Source organism: Vicugna pacos, chromosome 21 (assembly GCF_048564905.1).
Source record: "Vicugna pacos chromosome 21, VicPac4, whole genome shotgun sequence".
NCBI lineage: Eukaryota > Metazoa > Chordata > Mammalia > Artiodactyla > Camelidae > Vicugna > Vicugna pacos.
The window spans coordinates 24,605,504-24,621,382 of record NC_133007.1 but is presented as its reverse complement, the minus strand read 5'-3'; the positions used below and the strand labels follow the sequence as shown (position 1 = coordinate 24,621,382).

Here is a 15,879-nt window from a genome sequence, read left to right as displayed (position 1 = left end):
CTTGCAGCAGCCTGCATATGTAGCAAGCAAAGTACAAACTATACATTGCGGACTTCAGGCATCTGTAGCCCTGTCTCTGTCAATTGTATACAGGCCCCTCGTACTCCATCTTTGCTTCTGCAGCACCCAGCTTGGGCCTGGGACAGAGGAGAGGCCAAACCCTGTTAGTAGTGAGCCAAGTCCTCCCTATGCACTTCCCTCCACAGGCCCTGTATCTGGCCCACAGCACAGCCGTGCAGGGCAGGGGGATGCGGGAGTAAGAGCCACCAGGCCTGGCAGAAGGGCACCATGTCAGCGAACCCTCTGAGATATGGGGAGGGCAGGGAGAGGCTCCGTGGCACTGTTAAAGCACTTCAAAAGGGAGGGGCAGGGCAAATATCCCTGCTGGAGGGAACACTGTGGGGGCCGTGAAGGTGGAATCCATCTGTGCCTAACATAGTGCTGGGGCATGTTTCTGCTGCTGAAGTTTTCAGTAGTTGAAGGTCCTCTATCACACTATTCGTTCTCCACCCCACACACCATCCTGTTCCTGACCTGTTCCTGGCCTTGAGTGGTATTTCTGCTTTTCTTGTGTCCCAGGATCCTTCCTCTGGCTTCTAACCAGACAATCCTCCTTAATCCTGGAGCTCACTCTGCTTCTGACAGAATAGCTGGAAGAAATTCTCACCTGAAGACCCCACCTCAGACATCTCAAAGTGCCTACCCGGCAGGCTAACCATCATTGTTTCCTGCTGAGGTGAAGCTCTGGCCTCTCAACATGGCAGGGCCACACAGTCCTTCCTTCCCCACCTCAGCCGATCGCACCAAAGAAACCAGAGCCCAAGCCAAAGTATCAGAAACGTGTATTTTTTTTTCTTTTAATAGTAAACCTCTTTACAACAAATATAGTGAAAAGAGTTTTCAAACAAAACTCATAAGAATCTCGAGGACTTTGTCTTTTCTTATTGTGTAGAATACTAAGAAAGCATCACCATACAGCACGAAAAGAAATATTGAAAACAAATCAACAGCCACACACTTAGACTCGCCCTGCCCAGGACCCAGGAGGAGCCCCAGGAGTGTGGGTGATTGTCGGGCTTGGGGGGTGGGGCCCCTCCATGGCCTGTCCCCCACTCCCTCTCCCCCCCCTTCCCTCTGGGACTTGAATGGGGAAGACAGAGAGAATCCAGATTCTCCAAATAACATTCCAGCCCCCCTCCCCCCATACAAATCCCACTCCTATCAACTGCTTACGGGGTGGAGGGAGGTGGCAAGAGGGGAGATGAGGTGTTCCCAGGCTCCATGTCTCCTCCCCACCATGAAAGCCTAAACTCACCCCTCACCCCACCCCAAGGGATTCCAAAGAGTCAGTTAAAAATATATAGATATAGATATTTCTAGATACACTTTTACATCATTTCTGTCTCTCCAAACAAATAAATAATCAGCAAGAGAAGGTGCATTACTTCCTTCCTGTCCAAGGTGCGGAGGGCTGGATAAGGGTCAGGGGTCAGTCGGCTGGATTGAGTGCACTGCTCAGGGGAGGAGAAATGTTGTGTTCCACTGGGGGCTGTGTGTGTGTGCGTGTGTGTATGGGGGGTCCTCTTGCCCACTGTCCCTGAAAACTGTGGGAAACCTGGGGAGGGGAGGGGCATTGGATGACTCCAGTGATTACTTTGGCAAATGCCCAGATTTTCGGAGGAAGGAGTGGGTGGAGGCAAATTTGGCTTGTGAGAGGAAGAAGAAGTAAAATCCCCACTTGAGGTCAGGGTTCCCAGGGACCCATTCATCTGGCTTGCCAGGAGCCCCCACCCCCAAGAGAAACCCTGGGATACTGAATTGCAGAAATGTCACATATTCATTCACAGGCCACCCTTGCCCCCAGGAATAGGGGAAAAAGGACACACACACATCCACACATGGTAATCAAAAGCCAGGTTTGCCATTACAAGGCAGAGGGCAAAACTGGTGAATATTGCACCATGAACTGCAGGGGCCTCACCCCCACCCCATGTTTAATGGTGGCCAAGCCCAGCCTAGGAAGGTGGGCAGACTGCGGGTATAGCCTGAGAACGGAAGGCCAGTCCTTCAACATTTATTGAGCACCTATCATTCACCTTTCACCCACTCAGCATTTATGGAGTGCCGGCTATGTGCCAGGCACTGGGCAAGGCTCTAGGAATGCACACATGCATGCACAAGACTACACCCTGGCTTCTTTCAAGGCCCTGATCAAGTCTCACTGATTCTTGAAACTACCTCTAGGAACCTGCAGGAAGACTGGACATGCTATGTGCCCAATCAGCAGGTGGGGGTAAGCTGGCAGGAAGGATCACTGCCTAGGTGGGGAAAAAGCTTTAGGGAGGAAGAGGAACTTTTGAGTGTCACCCTGAAAGCAGGGCTGGGGTCAGAGGAAGAGGGTGCTCCAGGAAAGGGAGCTGTGTCTAAAGGGGTGGGGACTGGGTGGACAATTGTGCGTGGAACCCTGGGAGAGGTAGGGCTGTAGGGAGAAACAAAGAGAGCCAACTGCCAGATCCTCCCTAACTGCAGTATAAACATATTAGAGCTGAGGGTGGGAACAGGTGATGGAGCAGGGAAGAAAAGAGTGGGGCTCAGGAGGGAGAGTCATGGAGCTGGAAGCCAGGGCTGTGTGGCTGCAAGAGCCACCTGTCCCTCTGTAAACACACCCAGGCGCACGTGCACACAGACACGCCCTCAGAGCTCAGTTCATACAGATTCACATACGTGCCCAGACGGGCTCAGAGACACACAAAGGTACACTCGTGCAACCATACACACACACATAAATACAAAGGTACACCCAGACACATAAATACCAGATGCCCTCATAAACACACCTGGGTACCTGTGCGGTCACCCGCACCCCTCTGCTTCTGGTTTCCTTCCCTACATCGAGTGTTGGAATACTGCAAGCGGCTGGATCATAGAGGTGGGCAAAGACAGTCACTTATCACAAAACCGGGCCTTGTCTAACTCTATTTTCCCACCAGGATGAAACCCCAAGGGAGCACTGCACCCCTTGGGCAGAGGAGCTGGGCTTGTGTGAAGAAGTGGGGCAGGCCCCAGTCTGCCTGCCCAAGTCACCCCAGGCCAGGCCCCTTAGGGCAGGGGGTGGTGGTGGATCGTGGGCTGGGGGCCTGCCCCCTCCAGTCTGATCTGTGATCCAGCCTGAGGTCTCAGGCCCCCACGCTTTGGCTGCCCCCACTGTGGAGGCAGCAGACAGGGTGGACTCGGGGGAGGGGAGGGGAGCAAGAACAACAGCAGAAGAATCTCGTCTGTACAGTACGGGCCGTTTGAGTCATTATTATTACAATATACTTTGACAAAAATAGAATCTCATTTCATATCAATACAACAACAACAAAAAAACAGTTTCCTGGACTGTTACACTGCTAACGTTTTCCAAAGGTTGCTATTTACAATTACAGTAGCCAAGAGGGAAGGTGGGATGTGGCCTGGGGGTGGTGGGACAGGAGGTAGCAAGACAATGAGGGCGCCAAGAGCAGGGAGGTGGGGTCAGGAGCGGAAGGAGCTGGGAGGAAGGCTGGGGAGAGGGGCCAAGGAAGAAAGAAGGAACGCCTTCTTCAGACCTCCTCCGTCCCCTCTCCCACCCTCACACACCACCCCAATGTCCACTCTGCTGGGGATGTGTACGTGCAAGGAAGAAGAGCAAGTCCCCTCACTCACACTTGTCCCTGGATGCAAAGGATGCAGTCCTCAGGCATCTCGGGGTGCCCAAGGCCGGTTCTTGCTAAGCCACCTCACTCTCCCCTGTTCTCCCTGCACTTTATGGCCAGCTTTACAGGGCTGGTATCAACTGAGGGATGGGGAGCTATTGCACTGTATTATCTTAGAGAAAACGCTGGGGAAGGGAGGAAGCCCCGATTCACCCCTAGCCCCAGCCCTTCTGCCCCTCCTCAGCCCTCTCCTCATGGCTCTCTGTCTTTTTCTCCAATGTGCTTCATAGAGGCCCCCACCTCAAACCCCTCCCGATCAAGCCTCAGATTCCCAGGCAGCCTTCCCAGCCCAAAAGCTTGGCCAGCACCCCCACATGTTGGAGGTGCAGCTCATACGAGAATTAGAATTAGTGAGAGTGTGTTGTGTGTGTGCAGGGGCCTCTGGGGCCCAGGCTTAGGTACTCTGCCCCTTGTGCCTGTGGCCACAGAACAGCCCAGAAGCAGAGACTCTTTTCAGAACCTCTGCCTCACTTTCCCCCTGAAACACAAACCCACCCATCAAGCCAACTTTGGGGTTTCAGTCTATTGTAAGGGGTTTTTGTTGTTTGGTAGTTTTTTTGGTTATTTCTCTCTATCTGGGGGATGGGGTGGGAGGGCTCCGCATGCAGGGCTCGGCACCTGTCCTTTCCCAAGGCCTATCGGGCCCCCCACCCCCTCCTGCAGCATATGTGTACAACGTGCAAAGTGTCCCCCCCTTCCCGCAAAAAAGAGCTCCCCCAGCCAGTGAAAATGGCAGGGGGTGCAGAAAGAGGGGATGGGAGCATCCCCCTCTCCAAAGCGAGAATCCAAATTAAAAAAAATATAATAATAATAATAATAATATAATAATTATACACAAATGTAACCGTCAACAGGACACGGAGCACAAGAAAGGAAGTGGGGGTCGAGCAGGAGGAGCCCAGGACAGGGAGGGGTGGGCGGTGAGATTGTCAACTCTTCATCAGGGAGGCTGAGAGGAGGGGAGTGGGAATCGTCACTTTAATGTCTGTGAAGAGAGGAGATGGAGAAGGGGGTGTGAGGGGTGGCCCAGGCTATGGGGTATGTGCCCCCCACGCCCCTCTCCCCATAGGGCCAGGATTCTAGTGGCAGGGCCAGCTGGGAGGGGAGGAAGTCACTGAGCGGAAAGACTGATGCTGGAGGGATGGTAGGTGGGCCTTTGGCAGGGGTAAAAGGGTGTTGGTGCTGCCCTGAAGGGCTGCTGGAAGGGCTAGGGGGCCACAAGGCCTCTGAGGCGGGAGATAAGACAGGCTGGGGGGCATACGGGGCAGTCCCTGGGTGTAGCAGACAATGGCAGACAGGAGGGGTAATGCTACAGTACCCAGGTATCGAGCCGCATCCTCTTCACAGCTGAGCCCTCAGCCTCAGGCTCTGGGGCTGGGCGCAGCAAGCCCAGCGTGGGCCCGAAGTCCCCCCGTCCATCATCCCGGTCCCCTGTCTCATAGGAGCCCCCAGCCGGGCTGCTGAGACCGTCGCCAGGCTCAGGGCGGGTAGCCGGAAACACAGCTGGAGGGGGAGGCGCAGGGCTGCGCTCACGGCTTGGGGACACTGGTTCCGACTTGATGCTGATGTGGGGATGGGTGGTGACTGTGAGAGCAGCACCCACGTGGGGCAGGGGGCTGCCCGGGCTGGAGAGAGGCAATGGGCATGGGGTAGAGGGGACAGAAACAGAGGAGTTGAGTGACAGAAAAAGTGATAGGAGGTCACAAGACAGAGAGGACATAGGATGAGAAGATGAAGGACGGGGGTGGGAGGAGACAAGTGGATGGAGACAGAGGGACCAGAAGAGAGAGAGGGCCAAGTGAAGGGGAAAGAAAGGAAATAAGTCATATTAGCTGTCTTTCCATCTGAGGTCCTCTTCTGCTGCCCGGGGACTCCCACCCCATTCCTACTCCAGGGCTGGCTGGGGGAAGGGCTCAGGGTGGGTCTCCCAGGCCTGTACAGGGGACTCCAGGGCTGCCTCTTAGTGGCTCACGTGCTGTCCAATGATGACAGACAGCCTCAAAGAGTCCCAGCTCTTAAGAGGCCCCTCCTTTTCCCAGCCCTCAGCTCTCCCTTCCCACTCGCAGGCCCCCGAGGACTCACATCAGGCTGCTGAGAGACACAGGGACCAGGTGGGGCTGCTGCTGCGGCGGCTGCTGCGGTGGCTGGGGCGGCTGGGGCGGCTGGTGCTGCGGCTGCGGCTGCGGCTGGGGCTGCGGAGGCTGCGGCTGGGGCGGCTGCTGGGGCTGTTGTGGCTGTTGCCAGGCGGTGACGTTGCCTAGCGACAGCCCCCCAGGCGAACTGAAGGCTGGTAAGGAGGAGAGCTCTGCACTGGTCAACTGGTAATCTGCGTGGGGAAGGGGAAAAGCGAGGATGAGCCTCCTGCCATGGGAGAGGGAGGACCGAGGCTCCCACAGCGAGCCGCCTCCACGAGGACTGTCAAGATGGGGAAGCTGTTAATGACAGATGTGAATAATTAAATAAAACCATACAAATTCAGTGAAGATGGCACTGAAAGAAACACAAGTCTTAATAACTACGAGGTGCTGTTTTTTAACAGGATGTAAAGAGAGGCGGTTTTTTAAAAAGTGTTTAACTTTTTTTTTAAAGCCATGTGTAGGTATCACTTTTAGAACATCAATTTAAAAAAAGAAGAGGGGAAAAGGTAGATACAGAAGGTCTAATATATGTCTAACTGTCGTCTCTTCAACTGCCAAGTCTTCAAATGCCTTTCTGAGATGGAGGGGAGTCATGAGGAACACTAGGTGAACGGCTCACCGGAACTACCATTCCACCTTCCGCAAAGTCCCCAAGTCTCCTAAAGACTGCCAACACATAAAACAGGTAGCAGCAAGGGTTCGAGTTGCCCCCCCACGCCTACCCCAGAGGGCCTGCGAGAGCAGAGGCCTGCGTACAGCTGGGCGAGCTGCTGGCAGATTTCCCCATGAGGTGGCGCTTGCTGTTTTCTAAAATTTCTGTCTTAGTGAAGAAACAGTGATGTTTGTACTGTCATAGAACAAACAGAACCATGAAATGTTTCACAATTTACACAGCTCTGTTGTTTCATGCTGCATCCTGTTTGGGACAGTTCAGAAAATGTCTTCCCTGAGGAACACAGGCCGCCCGCACCACAGTGTGAGGAGGGCCGGCCGGCCCAGCACCACAGCAGCAGATCTCACTCAAGGGGGCGCCTGCCCCTCTGTCTTTATGCAGGGGAGACAGGATTATCTGTGCAACAGAACAGTAAAGTTAAGGGGATGAGCAATGGGGTCACACTTCCTGGCCACCTCCACTTACAGGCCATGTGACCTTGGGCGAGCTGCTTACTCTCTGTCTATAAACTGGAGCCACTAATCCTGCCTGCATCACACAGCTGTTGTGAGGACTGAGTGAGTTAATACACAGGAGTATGTAGAACAGTGTCTGGCACAGAGTAAATATTCAAAAGATTTACCTGCTGTTATTCTTAATGTACAAATGAGGGGGAAAATGCAGCCTCAAGTTTGAGGAATTCACCCCAGGTCACAGAGAAAGCCTCTGGCAGAGCTAAGACAAGACCCCAGGCCTCTTTATTACCTTTCAGTCTCCCCCTACAGATGGCCCAGAGTTGCCTCTGGTCTCGTAACAATGTTAGCCAGAAGCTTTGAGATACTTACATTTAAAAAGCAGACCAGGGGCAGACAGGGACCTCTGGGACTAACTATTTACAACACTCATAAACAAGGGAGCCAACCCAGAATGGTGCAGTGCCCTGACTGAAGTCCTTCAGCCCCCAGTGAATGGTAGAGATTCAGCCCCCAGGCCTGCACTTTCCCGCCACTCTCCAGCCCTGTCTACCTGGAAGCCTGGCTCCCTGGCAGCCTTGCTTCCTCCTAGACAGAGAAGTATGGCCCACAGGCCGCCTGGCAGCCCCCTCAGCCTGCTCCTAGAACAACCACAGCCAGACCTCTGCAGCCAGTGTCAACAAGGGGCCAGGCCTGCCCCTTACCCATGACATTCCCATAGACAGATCACCCCCAGCCAGAAATCGAACTGGGGCCAAGGACTGTAAATAGTGAACAACTAAACAACAATGTGTTCACTGGGGTTTTGTTTATATATGGAGGGTCACCTGAAAACACCTGCTGTTTAAACTGAGGTCTGCTGAACTACCCCTGCAGCAAGAGGAACTAGAGCCCATGGTTTCTGAGAGGATGTGAGAAAGCCCACACACTTCCCCGCAGGGCTCCAAGGCCAGGCCCAGGGTCAGAATCTGCTTTTACACCAGACTGACACAGTCTAAAGTCTGGCCTTGCTGAGTGCCTGTCCCAGGTTCACTGACACTGCCTAACCTCCCTCCTGCTTCAGAGACTGATGGGAGACCTGAGAAGATGGCAGAAAACCACCACCATGGGATGCCCAAATAAAACAACAGCTCCTGAAAAGTGGTCTGCGCTGCCCTCTGCCAAACGCCCCACCGGCCCTCAGGGAGCCAGCTTTCCTAGCCAGGCCCCAGAGCCCCACCTGGCAGAACTGGAAGGGCCTCAGAGCCTTCTTGTCCACCCACAGCTCTTACAGATGAGAACTCTTACACAGGTGCAGCCATCTGAGGCGGTCTTCTCTGAAGCTGCCTAAGGACATGGTAACCTGGCAGTGGGTACACGCATGGGAGCACACACAAGGGACAAGGGACTCTACAGACACCTGGGTGATAAAATCTGGACACCGACACACATGCCAGAGTCTGGCCCCTTGACACGAGGCAGTTCCTCCAGCCCTTACCTGCACAGAGAGGCTTTCCTACACACAGGACTGGGTTCTGGGTTTTCACACACAGGGAAGTAGTGGGATTTTGTGGACATTTATACTGGTGTCTGGGACCTAGCATGGTTCAATTCTGGAATAGGGGCTTAGGCAGTGGGGAGAAGTTGAGGGGTCTTTTGGTCTAGCCTGGTCTCACCACAGAACAGCCCTGATGCAAGCCATTCACAGGTAAGAGAAACTGGGGAATGTCAGAGGCCTCTTCAGTGGGCAATAGACAAGGTTCCTAGCCACATAAATGCTCTGAAACAAGGTGACATGGCATTTCTCCACTGGGAAGTCCTTCCTGACACCGTAGCTTAGAATGCAGGCAAGGATGGCTGAGAGTGTCACAGGCTGTTCCTGGGAGGGTTGAGTGGGTGACAGAGGCCAGGACAGCCCTGGGAACCCAGGACAACCCAAGCACTGGGTGTCCTTTCTCAATTCTTCTACCCAGAGACCTCTCCCATGTCTCCAAGTGAGTCTTCACCTTCAGATCCTCCTCCCCCACCTTCATCAGACTCCCTCCTCCACCCTGCCTTGGAGCCCCTACTTGGCTTCCCAGGAAACTGGATAACTCTTCCCAACCATGCCTCCTCTTGGGCCTCCTCAGCTTATCCTTCTCTCTCAGCCCTCATACCTCTCCTCTAGGAAGCCCTGCTGACCTGAGCATGCTCCCCTCCCCACTCCCCAACCCTGGTTGTCCTGAACCATCCAGCTGCTCCAGCCACCTCAAACAGGAAGCTCCCCAGGAACAGGGCCTTCTTCTCCATTAGGTCCCATATGAAAAATAAGGGATACCCATACTCACTTAAGTTTGAATTTCAGACAAAACAATGCAAAACTTTTTTAGCATAAGTGTATCTTTGAGACATACTAAAAAACAATTACTCGTTTTGTCTGAAATTCAAATTTAAGCAGGAATTCTATGTTAGTATTTGCTAAATAAATGGCAACTTTAACTAGAAGAGAGCTCCGCCAAATTAATGGCCTTCCTCAGACTGGGGCATCCCCCAGGGAATATCTCATGTTCTCTCTCTAGTCCCTCCCCTGACCCAAGGCCAACTGCACACAACCACGTCACATGAGAACTTACCTGTGTTGTAGGCGGTGGGCATGGAAGAGAAGGGGAGGCCCTGGCTGAGTAAACTTGGTGTTGCCACGGAAACCACTGGGGTGGTGAGCGAGTGGGTAGACTGGGAGACCCCAAGGCGTTGGGCATTATTCTACAGGAGAAAACAGTCTGTCAAGAGGTAGAAGATGGATGGGCTGCTTTATCCCGGCCTCCCATTCCAAGGACAAGCTGGGGTCCCTGAAACCCAAGGCCCAGATGGGACGCCTCAGCATGGAGGCCCCCGTAGATACACAAACACACTGATGCACTCAGACATACTGAGATCCACAGAGAGAACATGCACACAAAGACTCACTCACACCTACACACATGCAGAGAGGAAAGTACATATGCTGGCCCTGTGGCCCCAAATCAACGATGAGTCCATCTCCATTCTTCTCCTGGCTGGTCCCTCTAGAGGCCACCCTCCAACCGTCACACGGCAGCACACGCCCTGGTAGAAGCGTGCTGGCATCTGTGAGGGGAATGCGGGGCCTGGCGTGGCGTGTGCCTGCGTGTATGCACACACGTGTGTGGGGCTGTCAGCTCCATCTGCTGCTGAGTCACTTGTTTATTCCAACTCCACACTGGGGCCGAAACTGCCGCTGTGTTGGCCGCCAAAGCCTGATTGCCTTTTCCAGCCTCTCTGGCCTCCCATCAGGGAGTTGGGGAGGGAGGAGCCCCCGCCCCACTCCTGGCTGAAGGTGAGTATATAAGTGTGTGCATGTGTGAGAAAGAGCGGCTGTAGATGCCTCTGGTGCCTGTGAGATGTGCTGTGTGCAGGAGGGAGCAGAAGGAGTCAGAGGGAGATGGGGAAGCCCCTGAACAAGGACAATTCTGGCCTTGCCTTGGGCCTCAGCTTCCCCTGGAAAACTGAGTTTCCTGTCTGGCTGGCACCCCTCCTAAGGAGGTCCCTGTCCGGGGTGTGCCTGAGTAGAGACAGAGGGCAAGTGCAGTGCAACCCCTGGTCCCAAGGCCTAATCCAAGCATCCTGGGACACATCGAGATGGGACCTCGGAGGCCTGGGGCAGGCCCACTCCCCTTGCACACACACATACACAGATAAAGGTCTGTCTGCATGAACTCAACATCACACGAAGACATCCATGGACACCCAGGTACACACACATGCATGTCCAAACCCTCACCCCCTGCCCCGTTCCCCTCTGTATCCCACTTGGCACTGAACACAGCTCCTGGCAGACCAACAAATAAACAAACAACACACACAGGCGAAAGGACAAAGGCACACACACACTTCATGCTGGGGGACAGCAGAGCAATGGGCTGACCCAGAATTCAAAGCCACAGCAAACATCTCATAGCCTCACTTACCAGATCTAAATGGTCCTCAGTCTGAGAGCAGAAATAAAACCAAGGGGATGGTTCAGTCTCTGGCCTCCACTCTCCCTTCACACCCCTGCGCCCACAGCCATCCCATCTATCCCTGTATCAGAGTAGGATGGCTCTCCAGCCTAGGACAGAGCTCTTCACTGTCCTTACTCATTTCCAGAAGATGCTATGTCCCAATGCCCACCAGTTAGAAAACCCTCACAGTCTACGCCTCACCCCTCTGCTGTAATGGCAAATCCCTCCTATCATTCTATCATCATCACAGAACCTTCTCTCCCACCCCTGTTCCTTTCACTGCCCTTGAGGCTGGTACTTCGGTGTTCCAACCTCTTGTAAGGCCCTTTGGGAGGGAAGAGCTCATGAAAAGCCATGATTCCATGGTCTCTCTCGGGAAGTCTTAATTGCTGGTTTACTTCCATCTCTCCTGTTAGAAGCTAGTTCTTTCCTCCCTCCCCACTTCCCCATTCCCTAGCCCCGGCCCCTCAATCCAGACACCCACTCACCAAGTGATGCATTAACCCCTTTCCTCCCTGGGAAGTGATGACCCTCAGGTCAGGCTTGCGGCTGGGGGCTCCAAGCTGGGCGCTGTGGGTGGGCGGGGGTGGAGACTTGGCAGGGATGACCTTGTTTAGGCTGTTGCCATTGGCCACAGGGAGGAGGCCAGGGGAAGCCCGAGCACTGACATAGCCATTCCCTGGAGAGGTAAAGAGATGAAGGGAAAAGGGAAAACAGACCACCAATGAGCCCTAGTAACTGCCCCATACCAGTACTCCTGTCACACAGAACTTCTCAAAATCATGCTTAGGCTTTGAGTAAGTGCTGAGGTCTCTAATTTCCCCCTAAAACCACCGTGTCTTGGAAGTAAGGGAGAATATCCCTTACTCCCCAATCAGCAGGTTCATCTCCCTGCCTCTAAGCCATATGTGATGGGGCTGGGTGGCAGGAGCTGGTGTCCAACAATAAGAAGTCCAGCACCTGCCCCTGACTGGGCCCCCAGTGACCCAGCCTGGTAAAGGGTGGCAGCCTAGAAGCTGAGTCTCAGTGAGGATCCTGGTCACACCGCAAATCAACCACTCATATCACCTTCACCTTGAGCTGGGGATGCTGTGATTTGGATGAGCACATGACAAGATGCCTATAGTTCTGAGAAAGATGAACCACTTACTCGTGGTAGTGGTGTTACTGGCACGGGGGGACTGATGACAAAGCCACTACCATAATTAGACTGGTAGTAACAAGCAGGATAATCATCTTTCACATCTGTTCCACACTCCATAACCAACACTGGGCCTTCACATGCGTACGGCCTTATTTAATCCTCACACTAACCCTGCAAGACGGACAGGACATATGTAGTTAGCCCTATTCACAGAAGAGGAAACAAGGCCTGGCTGGCAGAGGTGTGATGACTTACCCAGGCCCACACAACCACATTCTCCATGCTGGGCTTGAGGGCCTATAAGTATCACTATTTCCTTAAGGTCTTAGGCATTTCTCTGGCCCTTTCCTTCGAGAGGGAGGTGTATTCACCCATTGCCCCACCTTCCTGCCCCCATATGCAACTACTGCCAAGGACGCAGTGCAAGGTGCCCAGGCCAAGCTGGGGAATTCTAAAGCCCAGAGATGTAGGGGTGACCACAGTCAGTAGTATCACCTTGCTCTGTCCCCTGAGAGCACACTGCTGCCCTGGAAGTGTGTGGCTGCCTCCATCCCAATTCCCAGATCACTCTGGGAATGGCAAGAATGTCAGGGTGACGTCAATGGTGACATTCGAAGTCAGAGTCACCAGCCGGACAACGGCGCAGGGAAAGAGGGACTGTCAGCTCTGCTGGGGGTGGGGGAACATGAGGAAGCAGCCTTTCTTCTGTGGCTCATAGACGGGTGCTCACCAGTACATATTTAATGTCTGGGTTATTTCCATAAGGGTGAGAACGTCTGTGTGTGTGAGTCTGTGCCTCTTGTCTGTCAGCAACGCCAGATATTTGGATCCTCCAGATCTTAACCACACACCCCCACTCAGCTGGAAAAATCTGGATCTTCTTCTCCAACTAGAAATGTCGGTCAATTCTCATAATTTGCCCAGAATTCCCTGAGCCTACATCTTTGCTGATCATCTACATCAATCACTGCTACAGACAAAAAAAATCAAGGGGCTTAAAGAAATCTTCAGACTGTATAGCCAACTCAGGCCCTAGGATCTTCCTCCCCTCTAGTCTAGGTCCCTCTTGGTCCCTGGACCCGAGGCCACCGAGAAGGCAGACCCTGGCCCACCTCCAGGCAGAAGGGTAGCTGCACTCACCAACAGGGCTGGGGCAGGCTCCATTAGCACTGTTGAGGTCTCCCCCCAGCATGGCCCCTGGAGGAAAAAGAGAACCATGAGCTGACAGAACACCCCCTTCCAGAGTGAGTCCTGGGGACTGAACAGGCAGGGGAGTCACAGTCCCTTCCCTCAGAAGCCACATAATTGGGAGAATGCTGTGGTGGCTGAAGGGAAACAGTCACCAGCCCACTTACCTGCACTGGCTGGCCGCTGGGGCAGGCCGGGAGACACACTGTTCCTCTGTAGTGCTGGCTGCTGGGGGGACAGGAGCCGTGGGTCCGTGAGGGATGACGTCACCAGGGAAGGGGTGACCAGGGAACCGCTGGGATTGCTGAACTGCAGTGAGCTCTGATTGGACACGGGCACCGTGACAGGCATGGCAAAGTTGGGGGCCGGGACAGCTGACTAGACAGAAAATGGAGAAGCAAGGTCAGGCCAGGGTGACCCCTTACCCTGGACGCACTCCACCTGGGAGCACAGGCCAGGGTTCCTCTAGTCTCTGGGCTGGGCATCCTAGGGCCAGCAGCTCAGGCTTTCTGCCCTGGGCCCTCATGGGGTCATGCCTATCACTCCCACCAAGGAAGTACATTGGTGGGAGTGCTTTGGGATCCAGCTCTGGCCCAGAAGGCTCTGCTCACTGAAGACAGACCCAGGGACACCTGGAACCCCCCTAGAGGAGGTGGGTTAGTCCTCAGCCAGGCAGGACACACAGGGAGCAAGTTAGAGGCCCTGGATACAGACCCAAACTCACACACACAGCTGTTAAAGGCGTGCGCATGGGTCAGGGCGTCACCTGGCTTGTTTCTCACCCGTCTGGCCTGCTGCAGAAGGCGCTCACCCCGCCTCACTGCCTTCACCTGCAGCAGTCTCTGCCTCCCCTCATCAGTGCTAGCAAGTCTCCTCGGCTGGGGGTGCCAGAGCAGGCCCAAGGGGACTCTCCCCCAAAAAGACCTGGACCAGAGCACATTCTCTACTTTCCTGTTGTCTAAGGAGCTCACATCATCTACACACTTCTTGCTGGTGAAGGGAACACTCCAGGCCTTTCCCGGCTTATGCTCTATCCAAGATGAGTCTCAGCAAGTGTCTCGGGTTTATCATGACCAAGGTCAGAGGTTCCTCAGTGGTCACCAACAGCCCCAGCATGGCTTGAGCGGAACACCCATCAGAGGCAGCCGAGGGCCGGGGCAGGGCGCGAAGCCACACCATGCACCACAGGGAGGCTCTCCTCCATGCGACTACTCACGGCCAGTCTATAACTCTGCATCATTTTATCAAACTCCTCGTCTATCTTTTTATATTTCTCTTCCGTCTGGGGGGTCAGGGCAAACACCTCGTCCACCTCAGGGCTCTCACATTCCCTGTGCTTCTTGTGCAGCGCCTGGGGGGAAGGGGCCGGAAGGGGGGGCCAACAGAGAGAGAGTGAGTGGGGCTCACCCCGTAGCGCCGGAAGAGCCCGTCCAGCTCCTCGCTGGCGCGCCGGTACTTGTCCTCCAGCAGGGGGCTCTGTTCCAGCGAGTCCTCCCCGTCGGGCTCTGGGCTGTCGCAGCCATTGAAGCCCTTCTTCCTCAGGGTCTGTAACCGCACCACTTCCATCAGCAGGGGTGAGGGTCCTCCCCCACCCGCCTCCCTGATGTTCCTTCCAGCCCTCTCCTAAGGCTCCCCTACTTTCCCCAACCTCCTTCCTCAGGGTTCCCAGCATCTCCCCTGTCCTCTCCCTCAGTGTCGCCCTCCCCTCCTGGGGCACAGTGTGACTGTCGTTGGTGGGGGAGGCATCAGAATACCAGGGTCACGTGGAAGCTGGGCAAAACCCAGGGAATGCACTGGCACAGAGACGCATGCTTCCAAGGTGACAGGTGGGGAGAGGGATTTCTGGGGGATGGGCTGAGGGACTGGTGCCCTAAGCCAGCCCCTGCCTGACCACCCTTAGGTGAGCCCCAGCCAGAAGGCACAGAGCATTCCCCAGGGGAAGGCAGTCAGGGCTGACTTTGCCCAGCTCAATCCCCAGGCTCTGCTTAGAACAAGGGGAGAGAAACAGAAATGGAGAGAGGGAGAAGAGCAAGAGAGAACGGCAAAGCATTTCTTTGCACTTACTGAGTTCCTACTATGTACAAACTTGTAGGCTGTCCTTGCCCAGAGGTCAGAGCTTCTCACATGCATCCACACAAAGTAGGGTATGAACACCTAGTGGGCCTGAGGGACACCCCAAAGCTGCCCTCTCCATGCTCAAAACATCTTCACAGATGCTTTATTCGTCTTTAAAATGAATACATTTCTTTTCTAGTCAATAGTAAATCTGTTTTCTTTAATATAAAAATAAAGGAATTTCCTCTACATCTGGTAGGTTTAAGTCTCGCTCCAGGAAGGCAAGCCTGTGGCTTCCCAGGCACCCTCTTCATCGGCACAGGTCCCATACCCCGAGTTTAAGAAGCAGGAACTGGGCTGGTTCATTCAATTCACCCTTCAAAGCAGGCACTGGCCCCATTTCGTGGAGGTGGGCACCAAGGCTGCCCAAGGCCACATGGCCAGTAAAGGCCAAAGCTGGGTTCCAAGGCCCACGTCCTTTAACAGTTCACAATGTTGGCTCTTTGAAACAGAAA

At 54.2% G+C, this 15,879-nt stretch overlaps 1 protein-coding gene across 4 annotated transcripts in view; it reads right to left on the bottom strand.

The window, feature by feature from the left end:
- Window positions 1-830: 830 nt before the first annotated feature.
- The window catches only part of MEF2D (myocyte enhancer factor 2D), a 32,954-nt gene continuing 17,905 nt past the window's right edge, over window positions 831-15,879 (bottom strand). For all 4 annotated transcript variants that reach the window (XM_072946362.1, XM_072946361.1, XM_072946363.1 and 1 more), the window contains 8 exons: window positions 14,717-14,854; window positions 13,477-13,687; window positions 13,262-13,318; window positions 11,466-11,656; window positions 9,592-9,721; window positions 5,820-6,063; window positions 5,056-5,362; window positions 831-4,722 (listed from right to left, as the gene is read on the bottom strand). In XM_072946362.1, the coding sequence (XP_072802463.1) occupies window positions 4,711-4,722; window positions 5,056-5,362; window positions 5,820-6,063; window positions 9,592-9,721; window positions 11,466-11,656; window positions 13,262-13,318; window positions 13,477-13,687; window positions 14,717-14,854 (1,290 nt within the window). In that variant the 3' untranslated portion in view covers window positions 831-4,710. The remainder of the gene's footprint in view (window positions 4,723-5,055; window positions 5,363-5,819; window positions 6,064-9,591; window positions 9,722-11,465; window positions 11,657-13,261; window positions 13,319-13,476; window positions 13,688-14,716; window positions 14,855-15,879) is intronic.